This window comes from Artemia franciscana, chromosome 10, assembly GCF_032884065.1.
Source record: "Artemia franciscana chromosome 10, ASM3288406v1, whole genome shotgun sequence".
Taxonomy (NCBI): Eukaryota; Metazoa; Arthropoda; class Branchiopoda; order Anostraca; family Artemiidae; genus Artemia; species Artemia franciscana.
The window spans coordinates 28163659-28178682 of record NC_088872.1 but is presented as its reverse complement, the minus strand read 5'-3'; the positions used below and the strand labels follow the sequence as shown (position 1 = coordinate 28178682).

Genomic DNA, 15024 nt, shown 5'->3' with positions numbered 1-15024 from the left:
CAGTGAGAAAAAAGAACTCGATTAACCAGTTGAATGTCATTAAGATAACTTTTTAGGATTCAAAGATTACTCTACATAAATTTATATAGTTATGAGCTTTTCTTGAAAGTTTGATGAAATAGTTCACCTCATTTAAATAGCTTTTTTTTCAATTTTGCTTAACCTACGGAAATATTTTAGCCAAAAATGTGCATTAAGATGATTAGGTAAATTAGCTTAACTAAGATAATTACCAACAAAAGCATAGAATCTATAAACTTTATTCTCTAATTATACATTGAAAATAGAAAGTTATACTTATACTGTACAAAGCACCAGTGAACAGTTTATCGGTAGTCACTAGTCAGTCTCTTTGAAGGTACAACATAGCTGAGTCTTATTAAACTTAATTAAAGTTAATTAAAGTACCAAGGACATTGAAAATTTAAACTAATCATTTTCACACTTCAGAACGGCGACACTGAGGAAAAATATTGTAATGCTCCTAAAACTGAGTAATTTAGAAACAACCAAAAGAAAAATGTTCAAAAATCGAAACTTTCAGGCATGAATAAACATAATTTGGATTCAGGATGGTAGAAATACTTGTATTTTGATTAAGATCTGCGATTATAGGGACAAAATGTTTTAATACATCTAGTTCACAAAACACATGCATAAGGTTGGGAAGAGGGCTAAGGACTCTAACTCTCAAAAAGAATTGCAGCTTTAGCAACTACACGTTCAAAGGCCTAAATATTTGAATCACATTTACTACCTACTAACGCGTAGCCAAGTAATTTTTACTTATTTGCATGATCTTATTTGGCTTAAGTTTTTTCATAAACGTTCTTATATATTTCTCTTACATAAATCCATCAACAAGAATGTCTGTCCGTGAGAAGTCCTGAACTCAAATTCTTAGTTTCCTGCAAAATTATGAAAAAAAGCTGCGATCGTTCCTTTTTATTATTAAATAAAAAAAAAACAAGTTTTTTTAAATGAAAGTAAGGAGCGACATTAAAACTTAAAACGAACAGAAATTACTCCGTATATGAAAGGGGCTTTTCCTCCTCGACACCCCGCTCCTTACGCTAAAGTTTTTTATTGTTTTAAAAAGTAGAGTTGCGAGAAAGAATCAAACTTAAGCGCAAGGAGCGGGGTGTCGAGGAGGAAAAGCCCCTTTCATATACGGAGTAATTCCTGTTCGTTTTAAGTTTTAATGTCGCTCCTTACTTTCATTTAAAAAAACTTGTTTTTTTTATTTAATTTCTGAAAGTTTTTTAATTAATGCATGACTGATTTTGGCTCTCCGTACATAAATTATTAAAATGAAATTTGCATATTAATTCTTTTTTTGGCTAAATGGCTTTCTCTTAGTTTTGTTCAGACGATTTTGAGAAATAAGGGGTGGGGAAGGAGGTCTTGTTGCCCTCCAGTTTTTCGGTTACTTAAAAAGGGAACTAGATCTTTTATTTTTAACGAACGTTTTTATTAGTAAAAAAAACACGTAACTTAAGAATTAACTTACGTAACAAACTTTTATATTCTTATATTTTTGATTATATATATGAGGGGGTTGGTCCCCTCGTTAATACCTCGCTCTTCACACTAAATCTTGTTTTATCTCAATTCTTTAAGAATGACCCCTGAATCAGAAAGGCCGTAGAATAAATAGTTGAAATTATTTTAAAAAATTTTAGCATAAAGAGTGAAGTGTTTATCTCCTCCTAAATACCTCGCTCTTTATGCTAAAGTATTTTTAGAACCCCTCATATGCGTAATAATCTCTGTTCCCTTTTAAGTTTTAGTGCTTCTCCTTAATTTCAATTGAAAAAACTTTTTCATGTTTATATTTTCATCGTTTTTTTATAGTAATGCTAGAAAGTCCTGCGTCCTTTTCATTGAATTTCTCTTCCCCCATGAAATATTCCTCCAAGGAAAGATCCTTCCATATAGCCCCCTCCCCTGAACCCCACACCCAAACCAAAAAAATCCCCCTGATAACGTCGGTACACTTCCCAGTAACCATTACTGTATGTAAACATTGGTCAAAGTTTGTAACTTGCAGCCCCTCCCCTAGGGACTGTGGGGGGTAAGTCATCCCCAAAGACATAGTTATTATGGTTTTCGACTATGCGGAACAAAATTGCTATCTCAAAATTTTGATCCGTTGACTTTGGGAAAAAAATGAGCGTGGGAGGGGGCCTAGGTGCCCTCCAATTTTTTTGGTCACTTAAAAAGGGCACTAGAACTTTTCATTTCCGTTAGAATGAGCCCTTTTGCAACACTCTGGGACCACTTGGTCGATATGATGACCCCTGGGGAAAAAAAACAAAAAAAAACAAAAAACAAATAAACACGCACCCGTGATTTGTCTTCTGGCAAAAAATACGAAATTCCACATTTTTGTAGATTGGACTTTGAAATTTTTTCTATAGGGTTCTCTGATACGCTGAATGCGATGGTGTAATTTTTGTTAAGATCCTATGACTTTTAGGGGGTGTTACCCCCTATTTTCCAAAATAAGGCAAATTTTCTCAGGCTCGTAACTTTTGATGACAATAACTAAACTTGATGAAACTTATATATTTGAAATCAGCATAAAAATCCAATTCTTTTGATATATCTTTTAGCATCGAAATTCCGTTTTTTAGAGTTTCGTTTACTATTGAGCCGGGTCGCTCCTTACTACAGTTCGTTACCACGAACTGTTTGATGAAATCATGTGGCGAGGCATTTTTTTATTTTATTTTTTTGTTGAATGACTTTTCTGCTTACAAATACACAATTAAAACAACTTTCGTATATGTCACTAAAATTATTGCCCTGAATTTCAGCTTTAAATAGAGAGGTACATTATTAAAAAGCGGATGTGACTAGCCATATTTAATCAGAGTAAACGCATTGTCAAACAGTTCGTGGTAACGAACTGTAGTAAGGAGCGACCCGGCTCAATAGTAACCAAAATTCTAAAAAATGGAATTTTGATACCAATAGTTACATCAAAAGAATCTCATTTTAATGCTGATTATACAAGTTTCATCAAGATCAGTTATAACCATCAAAAGTTACGAGCCTGAGAAAATTTGCCTCATTTCAGAAAATAGGGGGAAACACCCCCTAAAAGTCATACAATCTTAACGAAAATCACACCATCAGATTCAGTGTATCAGAGAACCTTATTATAGAAGTTTCAAGCTCCTATCTACAAAAATGTGGAATTTCGTATTTTTTGCGAGAAGACAGATCACGGATGCGTGTTTATTTATTTTTTTTCCCAGGGGTGATCGTGTCGACTGAGTGGTCCTAGAACGTCGCGAGAGGACTCATTTTAACGGAAATTAAAAGTTTTAGTGCCCTTTTTAAGTGACCAAAAAATGGAGGGCACCTAGGCCCCCTCCCACGCTCAGTTTTCCCAAAACTCACCGGATCAAAATTCTGAGATAGCCATTTTATTCAACATAGTCGAAAAACCTAATAACTTTGTCTTTAGGGACGACTTACTCCCCCGCAGTCCCCGTGGGTGGGGCTGCAAGTTACAAACTTTGACCTGTGTTTACATATAGTAATGGTTACTGGGAAGTGTTCAGACCTTTTCAGGGGGATTTTTTTGTTTAGGGGGAAGATTTGAGGGGGGTTACATGGGAGGATATTTTCATGGAGAAAATTGTCATGGGGGAAGAGAATTTCAATGAAGGGGCGCGGGGTAAAAAATATACGTAACTTACGAATTAATTTACGTAGCGAACTTCTATATTCGTATGTTTTTATTGCGTGCATGAGGGAGTTCAACCCTCGTCGATACCTCACTCTTTACGCTAAAGTATTTTTAGTAATTTCAACTATTTATTCTACGACCTTTGTGATTCAGAGGTCATTCTTAAGGAATTGGGACAAAATTTAAGCTTTAGGGTACAGAGCGAGATATCGACGAGGGTTGAACCCCCTCATGCACGCTATAAAAACATACGAATATAGAAGTTCGCTACGTAAATTAATTCGTAAGTTACGTATATTTTTTACCAATTAAAACGTTTGTAAAAAATTAAAAGTTCTAGTTGCTTTTTTAAGTAATCAAAAAATTGGAGGGCAACTAGGCCTCCTCCCTCGCTCCCTTTTCTCAAAATCTTCTGATTAATTGCAATTAATTAATATGCAAATTTCGTTTTAATTATTTATGTGCGGAGCCAAGATCAAAACCTGCATTAATTCAAAAACGTCCAGAAATTAAATAAAAAAAAACAAGTTTTTTAAATGAAAGTAAGGAGCAACATTAAAACTTAAAACGAACAGAAATTACTCCGTATATGAAAGGGGCTTTTCCCTCTCAACGGCCCGCTCTTTACGCTAAAGTTTCTTACTGTTTTAAAAATAGAGTTAAGAGAAAGAGTCAAACTTTAGCGTAAAGAGCGGACCGTTGATAAGGAAAAGCCCCTTTCATATACGGAGTAATTTCCGTCCGTTTTAAGTTTTAATGTTGCTCCTTACTTTCATTTAAAAAAATTTGTTTGTTTTTTTTATTTAATATGCGCAAAGAATGGAGTGTATCCAATGCACTAGTGTTTTATCTTCAGCCCTTTCATTGCAAGGGCAGAGCACTGTAGAAAATATTTTAGAAGACCATGAAAAGGGTTAGTAGTAAAATTTATCGGATAGTTTCTGGTGTAGCACTTTAAGTTTATTTAATAAATCTGGAGCCCCGAAATTTGTTACCATATCACTGTTCTTGTACCAGGGAGGAAGATACAATAAAAATCGGAGGAGATGACTTGAGAGTCTTAAATCTTTTCTTTTTGAAACAGGATACAATCCAGAAAGATATAAAACCGAGTGATCACAAAAGCAAGAAACCTTCATATGCACCAGAACCACTATAGAGCTTAAATTAAAAACGTTTGACTTACAACATTTGGCACACATTCCAATGGCTTCACGGGCCAAGTTCAAGTTCCAAAATGAGTTAAAAATCTAAGTTTTATGATGATTCATATGTAAACACAGATAAACAAATTAATCGTAATTAGCCCACTTACTCTTTCGTGCTTTTGACAATTTTTCCCAATTTTAGATTTGTTACATGGAAAAATGTAATATTGGCTGCAAAACTGAAATAAGTAACGTATTCATTAAAATGGTCCCTCGTCTTAAAAAGAAATATTGGTTTTGGAATTTCTTACTTTAATTTAAAGAATTCTGAAAAATCTAATTAAACAATAAACTGCAAGCAACTCATACAGGAACTATTCGTTTATGATTTTGAAAATCTCCCAATGAGATAATGTTTAAAGAAGACTCAAAAGACGAAATAAAAGTTTCATCGTTTTCCTTTTAACTCACAGTAAACCTTCTCTGTAGAGGGTCGGGTGCCAATATAAGCAAAACTACTACATGCTTTATTTAGGCTATGATGAATTTTGACATTAAGAGAAACAGTATAAGATAGTTCTTTAATTTGACGTAAGAAACTGGTAAGTTTCTGCACTGTGATAGTCTTACACGGTACCTCTCTGATGCTCGGTCTACGATCGTTACACCCCTCTCCTTTTGTTTGGCCAGTCCCTCCAAGGGTTAAGATAAATCTCAGGTCGCAAGCATGACTTTTTGAATTTTAGCTCGTATCAATGAAATTTCATATGAATTACATTTGAGTTTCAAACTCTGTGTAGGATACACAGGAAGAAAATACAAAATCAAACACTTCGAGGCAACGGACTTTAAAAAAGGAATGACTCGACCCAATAGCAACCAAAACTCTAAAAAAGATTTTTTTTTTTATAGCAATACATAAATCAAAAGAATCAGATTATTATGCTGATTCCAAACATGCAAGATTCATGAAGGTTAGTGTTACTCGTCAGAAGCTACGAGCCTGAAAAATTTGCCCGATTTTTGAAATAGAGGGACCCCCCCCCTAAAAATCAAGGAATCTTAATGAAAATCACACCATTAGGTTTGGCGTACCATAAAACCCTACCGTAGATATTTCAAGCTCCTATATTCAAAAATAAGGAAACGTGCTATTTTTGCCAGAAGAGAGATCACGGATGCGTGTTGTTTCCGCGGTGATTGTATCAAAATAATAGTGCTCGAGGATCTTGAGTTGGTAAGTTCGGACGGAAATTAAAAGTTTAAGGGCCTTTTTTTGTGATAAAAAAGACTGCAGGACAAATGGCCCTCCTTCCACGCCCCTTTCCCCCCAAAGTCATCTGATCAATTGAGAGGGGTATTTTGTTCAGTATAGTTATAAGATCAATGAACTATGCCTCTAGGGGTAAAATGACCCCCCACTGTCGGTTGGGAAAGATGAGTAAGCTATGAAATTGCCCATTGTTCACGTATAGTATGTGTTACTTGAGGGATTTGACAGAATTGCTGTGAGAAATTCTTCTTATTTCTCCTACATTCTCTTTGCGGACTCAATTTTGCATATGGAGATATTCTAGTGGAATTGTCTGGGGGCTATTTTCCACGCAAACACCAAAAACAAGAAGAACAATAGGGAAATATTTCCGCAAGATAGAAAGAAACTAATTAAAATGAATATTTCGGCCCTATTTTCAAGGCCCGTCCTCAGCAAGACATAAATATATAGGAAGAAAAACTTTCAAGAAGATACAATCAATATAACTGAAAAGATTTTTTAACAGTCCCTGCATCTTTACTTCAGCGATGTCCAACCAGGACTGATAAATAAAATGCGATGAAACAAGGCAATTATTTGAAATGAAAGAGAATGATGAAAAACACGTTTTAAGTGCTAATCTTGCTTTTTGGCTGCTTATCTCATAGGTCTATTTGTGACAGGTTCTAGGTTAATATTTATTGGTTTTTATAATATTTTGTAAGATCGACAAAATATTACAAAATATTACGATCTTACAAAACATTATAAAAACCCAATAAATATTACCTTAGAACCTGTCACAAATAGACCTATGAGATCAGCAGCCAAAAAAAAGCAATATTGGCATTAAAAACGTGTTTTCAATCATTCTCTTTTATTTCAATGAATTGTCTCGTTTCATCGCATTTTATTTATCAGTCCTGGTTGAGATTCGCTGAAGTAAGGATGATTCATTTTAATTATACTGATTGTATCTTGTTGTCAGTTTTTCTTCTTATATATTTATGTCTTGCTGAAGACAGTCCTTGGACATATGGCCGAAATATTCATTTTTATTAGTTTCTCAATGTCTTGCAAAAAAAATCCCTATCATTCTTCTTGTTTTTGCTGTTTTTGAAGGAAAGGCAGTGTGGTCTCCTTCACTATTTATTTTTCACGTGTTTTGATTTCTAGGAAAAATTTCAAATCGAATAGAAATTAAAGCCTTTTTCAAATGAAAGTATGCTAAGGAAAACTTTTCTGTTTGAATCGTCTGCAAGAAATTTTGCGGGGGGGGGGTGGATTTTCTGCGAGGATCAAGCTCTCTGATGGGAATTCGACCGGGTTGTGCACTTAACATTGAATTAAAATCCCGCAGAGAATCTTCCCGTGTGTGTTGGGGGGGGGGTATATCTCATGGAGGGTGAGCCAGATTTACCGGCATTATTTGAAAACCGATCAGAAATTAAATTTTAAAAAACAAGTCTTTTAACTGAAAGTAAGGAGAAACATTAAAACTAAGAAAAACATAAATTGTTCTGTATGTGAAAGGTGGTAAAGTTATAGTTTGACTGTTTGCCCAATTTTTAAAGAACGGCTACTGAAAAACAGTGGCCATTTAACTAGAATAGGAAGCTTTTCTAAAAGTGATACTAGCTTTAGTGTAAAGAACAAGGTATTGAGGAAGGGTAGCCCTTCATATGTGAAATAATTTTTGTTCGTATCGAGTTTTAACGATGTTCCTTACTTTCAGTTAAAAAACTTTTTTTTATTTAATGTCAGACAGCGATTGTATCATTAAAAGAAAGATTTCAATACTTGGGTCATTTTCAAGCTGTGATCATACTTTTTCAACCAAAAAGCTCAGATAAAATGTGGTTTTGAACTAAATAAGATTTGATCTATACCTGGAAATTTAAAGCCATGATAAAAAAAAATATATATATATTCAGTAATCCATGGGTTCCAGGAACCAAAAAGTTCGTGAAACTTTGGTACAACAACTATCCTAGAAATGAAACTTACAGAAGCAAATTATGATCAGTAATCCTTTTTGACTAAGCATCCTGAAAGTTGTAAACTTCGTTTATATAACAGCTTTCATTGTAAGAAAAACAGTTTTAGTGCTTCGTACAATTGCATTACACTAATTAGGAATCACATAAACATATTTATTCCTTATTCCGAAATTGTTACATTTTGTGATGCCAGAGTAATTAGAGCATTCCAAAGCCTTCTTTCTGTTTTTTAAACTAGAACAATAAAAATACATGTGTCTATCGGAGATGTATTCAGGGAACTAGTATTCCCTATTTGAATCGGAGCAGAAGCCTGAAGCTCAGGGAAATCCAATATATTGTTGAAACGCATGCTCATTCTTCGGAGCTGCTGTATGGGTTTCGGAGAATCAACCACAATACAAAGCTGTCAAGAACTTTAATCTCTGCTTGACAGCCCTAAAAGGCCAAACTGCGTACAGATTCATTTTTGAAAAGCCTGACTGTAAAACGCAACGTTCATAACTTGTCTTGTTTTTCCACTTTACGCAATTAGCTTATACTAACATGAATTTTACTACTCTCATCAGACATCATACATTCTTCAATGTAAGGAGGTTAAATAATTAATCGAAATACGTGTTTAAAAGCCTTATAATATTTTTTTTTAAACAGTGTTGCATCCAGAAAAGGGATATACGCTGCTTAATCGAAGCTTTAAAACATAGAAGCAGTGTGTATTGATTTTAAAAAAATCCCAAAAAAGCAAATTAACCATGAAAGGATATATACATTTTTTTTTTCGGAAAAATGAGAGCTGATGTAAGTTTTTAAGTCTAACAAAGACCTCATTACTAACTAAACAGCAGAAAATAAATTGGCGGGCTGGTGTAACTCATTAAAAAGGAGGGAGCTATGTCCTTCAAATAAAACTGGAATCTTTTGTGGCGTGAGTGTTGGACTTTCGTTTTCAGATGAAATGACGTAATTGGAAAAAGTACATTAGACTTTGATGAACAGTTAGCAACTACATTGTTGAAAAATAAATTCACAGTTTATCGAAAGTAATATATTACTTTTAACTAATATCGAAAAATATAGCTTGTCAAAGATAAGAAAAGAACTATAAATAATGATTTCCAGTTTTAAAAGGTAGGATGTGTCGGACATACTTTTAGTTTCAGTTTTTTCGTCTTTATTTCATGCACCGAAAAGAAAGGTGATGGAATCGGTTGAAAAAGAAATGCTGTAAAATAATGCATTTTGAAAAAGAAAAATTGTATTTTTCTAGTCCCGAATAAACAAACAGAAAAGCATTTTTAATGATTTTACTTCAAAGGTAACTGAAAATAAACAATTGCTGGTATTATGAGACTTGACAATTTCAAGGCCTAGAATAAAAGTTTGGAAGGCTCAATAGGTATTTTAAAACTATTAAGCGATGATATTTTCTGCCATTACCGCTCATGTTTTTGCTTTTAATCTTAAGAAACTTTCAATGTGGTGGTTAACCAAATCAAATATTTGTAGTTTTTCTTTCTGTTTGACAGCGTGAAATTCCTGGGAAGTTCAGAACTTTCGGATCTATATTACCTACATTCAAGTATGCGTGAACATAAAATATTTTGACTTCGGTAAAGCAATTTCTCCTGCCTTATAAAATAGACTTATTGTACATTTTTTGTACTTTTGACTCTCTTCAGAGACAAATTGTCAATAAGGCAGATGAGGAAAATTATATTGCTGTCATACATACAGCAAAATTCTCTGGAAAAGATGCTTTTAAAGTGGTTATTGAAATTTATCGATAAGAAGATATTCTTTAGAGGCGCCGGGCTTCAAATTTGGTTGCGGCTTCCCTGGGTGACTTTTATTAATTGGTGTCAGAGCAAATCTCGAAAGACTACCCTGTTCCACAGTTTAGAATTATGAACTTTTACTTTGAAGTTTTTCGGTACGCAAAAGCATCAGAACTGGGTGACTCTGATCAAAATTTAAAATTTCTGGCAGATACGCAAGACTCTTTTAGATTAGATATGAATGAGCCAAAATGACTGAAACTTAACTCTTCAAACCATAAAAATAAGCCCATGTAATTTTTTATGATTCACCTGCCAGTTTTTAGTTTCCTAACGTCATTAAAGTAGCATAGGTTTTGTTCAAACATATGATGCATGAATAAAGTCAATGACGTTGAGCAACGTAGAGAACGGCTACTTTTGCATAGGAAAGATCACAAGTCTGCTTTACTAATTGTAGGAGCATTACCTACTGCCCAGGTCAACTTACGTTAAGGGTTGAAAGGGTTTATGGTTAATCTATTTTTATAGGTCTAATTAATTTGTCTATGCAGCCAAAGTGCTTTGGAGGTATTACAGTTGCGCAGTTGTCCTTTAAACTTCAGTTATATCTTTATACCGATTCTCCCCTGATGGTTCAGTAAGAAGCCAAATCGACCACTGCCTTGTTAGCCACAAATTCCGATCAAGTATACAAGATGTGAGAGCATGCAGAGACGCCGACGTTGGATCATAACATCTGATAGAAGAAAGGAGAACTGCCAAGCTACAGCTCCTTGTCGTCCCATGACATGAACCATATCTATAGAAACAAGACTTACAGACTGATCGACAAATCTGTCAATAAAATTGCGCGTAAAGATAAATGCCACTTCTACGAAGTGAATGCCATAAAAGATGAAGAAGCTGCAAAGAATGGTGATGACAGGTGGGTTCACAAGATCACGAACGATCTTGAGTTGAATAATGAGAATGGCGTGCTGATAACTGGGTCCGAAGAGAAGAAGGAGATAAGGTCGAAACACTACGACCCAATCTTAAACAGACCAGGCAAAGTAAGTGGATTCAGACTTAATTTCAATGCAAGTAAAACCAAAGGAACGGTGACAAGTGACTCACCAATGAAATCCAAATGTGGCGACAACGATGTAAAATAGGTAGTCAACTTCAGATACCTTGGTAGAACCATCGAAAATTCAGGATCCACAGCCAAAGGAGTCATTGCTCGAATTAGTCAGACTAAAGGCACCTTCAATATGCTTAATAAAATATGGAGATCGAGTACTTTCTCTCTCCGGCTCAAACTCCGCATGTTCAACAGTAACGTTCTGTCTGTCCTCCTCTACGCATCAGAAACTCTGTAACTCAACCAAGACAAAAAGAGGAGAATCCAGTCCTTTGAGAACGCTTATCTCGGGAGGCTACTTAGGATTCACTAGACCCAGAAAGTCACAAATGCACATATAAGAAACATCCCTGGCCAGCCATCCCTCACCAAAATCATACGAAGATACAGATGGAGCTGCCTAGGCCACGTACTACACATGGATGACACCAGAATCTCAAAGTAAGCATTCTTTTGGTTACCCAAAGGCACTCACCACAGAGGACGACCTAAAAACACACTCCGTCGTACCTTCAACATCGACCTGTGTCATCTTCATGCCTCCCTACAACCAGAGTGGGAAGACATTATCGCTGCAGACAGTTACAGAGACATTTGGAGACTCTTCTTAGACACCTTGGGAGCGTCTGGGGGCACAGGAAGATCTAAAGTCTAGGGTAATATCTTGATATTACTCTATTAGTACTAAAATATTAAAATGTTACTCATTCTTTGGTGTTACACTCACAAAATCAACCCTGGCAGTGCTATAAATGTCAAGCTCTAATTATACTGAACGTTAAAGTGTGGATCATTCCAAACATGGTAAATATACTGAGCCTCGTGTTAATAGTCATGATAATCTGTGCTAATCCTCCATTGTGAAATGCACGAATCATGGCGGTAATCACAAAAGCTAAAGTTTTTCGTACACCGTATTGGAGAGGCATATGTCTGCTGTTGCTTTTAGCCCTGCAGACAGAAGCTGGCACCACCGCTCCCGATGCTTTCTACAAATGTGGACCGGCTCATTGAACCTGACCGTTTATATATCTTGTATAATATTTAGAGTGAATATCAATTTGTTAATCGTATAAAGTCTTTTAAGTTTCATTATATACGCTCTTCATCTGGCTTTATTTCAGTTATCATAGTAGACCCCATAATGGCAACCCCTAAAAGAACAAATTCTAGCCCGAAGTAACTTGAAAATTAAAATGGCGCTTTGAAAAAAACTGTTAAGAGTGTAAGAATCGCCATTCAAACAACATCCAGGAATGAAAACTATTATTTCATCGAATCGTAAAAGGTACAATTTTAGAAGAAATGGTAAATCTATGGGAATTTCAAAAACAGCCTAAAGCCCCGGAAACATGGAGTCTACAAATGAAAACACCGCTGTCTAAAAAAATTATGGCGGGTTGGTACCTTTAATAGTCTTAAATAAATATAGCCTATAGACAATCTGTAAAACTGTTGGACTTCTATAGGCCTGAAGCCATTCCGACTACCATCATGTTACAACTTTAAATATGGAAATATTTTAGGTGACCATCCCCTTTAACATACCCTGAACAATACAATAAAATTACTTTAACTATCCCGAGACATCGGATATACACTCTTTTTACAAAAATGGATGCATATAGTGCCCTTTGACTGAGATAAACATCTCCCTTAATATACTCTGAAAGTTTTAGCTTAATGCTCTTAGCCACACCTGATATACTACACACACCCACTTTCAATCGTCTGGATGCACGCAAACGTACTTTCTTTATTTTCAGTTCAACATCCCCCTAATCATTCCCTGAAATTTTCAAATTAATACGCTTTACTTCTGAGACACTACAGCAACGATTTTTTGACAGGTTCGATGCACATAGTTTCTTTTAATTTATTTTAATATACCCCTCAAATGGCCTGAAAGTTTCAGCATAATAAATTTGACCGTTTCTTAGGTATCTAAAGATACACCCTTTTGACAACTATGGATGCATAGAATTTGTCTTAATTTAATTCAATATGACCAGCAATATACCCTGGAAGTTCAAACCCAAGTTCCTTAGCTGTTCTTGGGATATTTTACAGACATTTTTTCGACAATCTAGACACGCAGAGTGTCGTTTGATTTATTTTTACATACCCCTCAACTTTCTCTAGAAATTTCAACTTAAAACCCCATTATTTGCCAGAAATATTTCATATATGTTATTTTGACAGCTATGTTTAACTTGGGCTCATTGGACTAATCTTAGTAGTTGGGCTCATTGGACTAATTTTAGTAGTTGTACTAGTAGTAGTCGCGGTCGCAAGCAGTTTCGATCGCAAGTAATTAGAGTCAAAATAACAAGTAATCACAGTCGTACTTACAAGTAATTGCAGTCACAGTTGTAACAGTAACGAGCAGCAAGAGTCAGAGGTAGTCACAGTTGTAAGATGTCGCAGCTGCTAGCAGTCAAAGTCATAGTAACAGTAGTAGTGTGTACAACTGTGATACAACTGTAACACTGTACGCATATCAGTAGTAGTTATAGTAGTAGTGTGTTGCAAAACTAGGAATATACTCGTATAAGCAACTATTACTCTTATAAAATTGAGAAAAAAACATCTGAGCATATATCATTCCAACATTGATATACAAAATTTGCAGCCTGATAAATCCTGAGCTGTCCAGCAATCAACACTCTTAAATTTCTATAGCACGTCTCTTTATTCTTCAGAACCTTCACATCTTCTCCAATTATGACAAAACTTGACAAAGTGACAAAACTTGTTTTTAATTTAATTTCTGATCGTGTTTCAATTAATGCAGGTTTTGATTTTGGCTCATCGTGCTTGAATAATTAAAATAAAATTTGAATATTAATTTTTTTTTCTGGCTAAATGGCTTTCTCAAAACTTTTATTCTACAATTTTGAGAAAAAAGAGGCGGTGAAAGGGGCGTAGTTGCATTCCAAGTCTTTGGATTACTTAGAAAGGCCACTAAAACTCTTAATTTTATTTACGAATATTTTTATTAGTAATAAATATAAGTAATTTACGAATTAACTAAAGCAAAGAACTTCTATTTTCGTAAATTTTCATTATGTATATGAAGGGTTTTGTACCTTCGTCAATACCTCGCTCTCTACACTAAAGCTAAAATTTTGTTCCAATTCTCTAAGAATGATCCCTGAATCACAAAGGCTATTTAATTAGGATAAATAGCTCTTTTAAAATTACTTAAAATACTTTAGCGTAAAGAGTGAGATATTGAGGAGGGGACGGACCCCCTCACATACGAAACAATTTCTGTTCATTACAAATTTTCATGTTACACTTTACTTTCAGTTGAAAAACTTGTTTTTTATTTAATTTTTCATTGTCTTATTAAATAATACTGGAAAATACAGTGCCCCCCTTCATGGAAATTCTCTTCCTCCATGACAAATATTTCCATGGAAAGATCTTCCAACGTTACCACCAACTGTTGGATTATTTAAACATACATTTCTAAAATTTTTAACGACATCTGATAAAATTAAAGTATCAATTCTTAAGTATAAGGGTACTTTCAATTGTTTATCTGTATTTTTGAATTCAATTTTAGGTCCTGGCTTTGGCATGATGATGTCAGGATCTTTCTTCACAAATTTATGTTTTATCATGCTTTTCAAATTGTTGTTGTTCATTAAAGTGTCTTAGTGTCTTCTACAGAATATTTGTAGATAAATTTTTCATTAGTTTGTGATATTTGAGATGGAAGTAGTTTTCACAGGGTTTATATTTTGATAGTTTAACAACATGTCTATCAATCGCCAGGTGAAGAAAAGCGAGTTTTGACCAAAGAAAGCATTTACTATCATTATTTTTTATATTTACACATGGTTTTTTATTTGTTACAAATTTAGGTAGTTCTTTGTAAGTACCTTCCACATAATTTGGTAATCTGATCATTAAATAATTAATTTCGTCTACTCACACAGCTTGCAACCTGACCTGGGTGTATTCTCTATGACTAATATATGTATATTCCTGTGATTACTATTTAAATGG

The 15024-nt window shown here is 34.6% G+C and overlaps 1 protein-coding gene across 2 annotated transcripts in view; it reads right to left on the bottom strand.

The window, feature by feature from the left end:
* The window catches only part of LOC136032023 (lachesin-like), a 71739-nt gene extending 63329 nt beyond the window's left edge, over positions 1 to 8410 (bottom strand). The window contains exon 1 of one of the 2 annotated variants that reach the window (XM_065712101.1): positions 8111 to 8410. In XM_065712101.1, the coding sequence (XP_065568173.1) occupies positions 8111 to 8150 (40 nt within the window). In that variant the 5' untranslated portion in view covers positions 8151 to 8410. The remainder of the gene's footprint in view (positions 1 to 8110) is intronic. The other variant, XM_065712100.1, reaches the window with a different exon arrangement.
* Positions 8411 to 15024: the final 6614 nt, after the last annotated feature.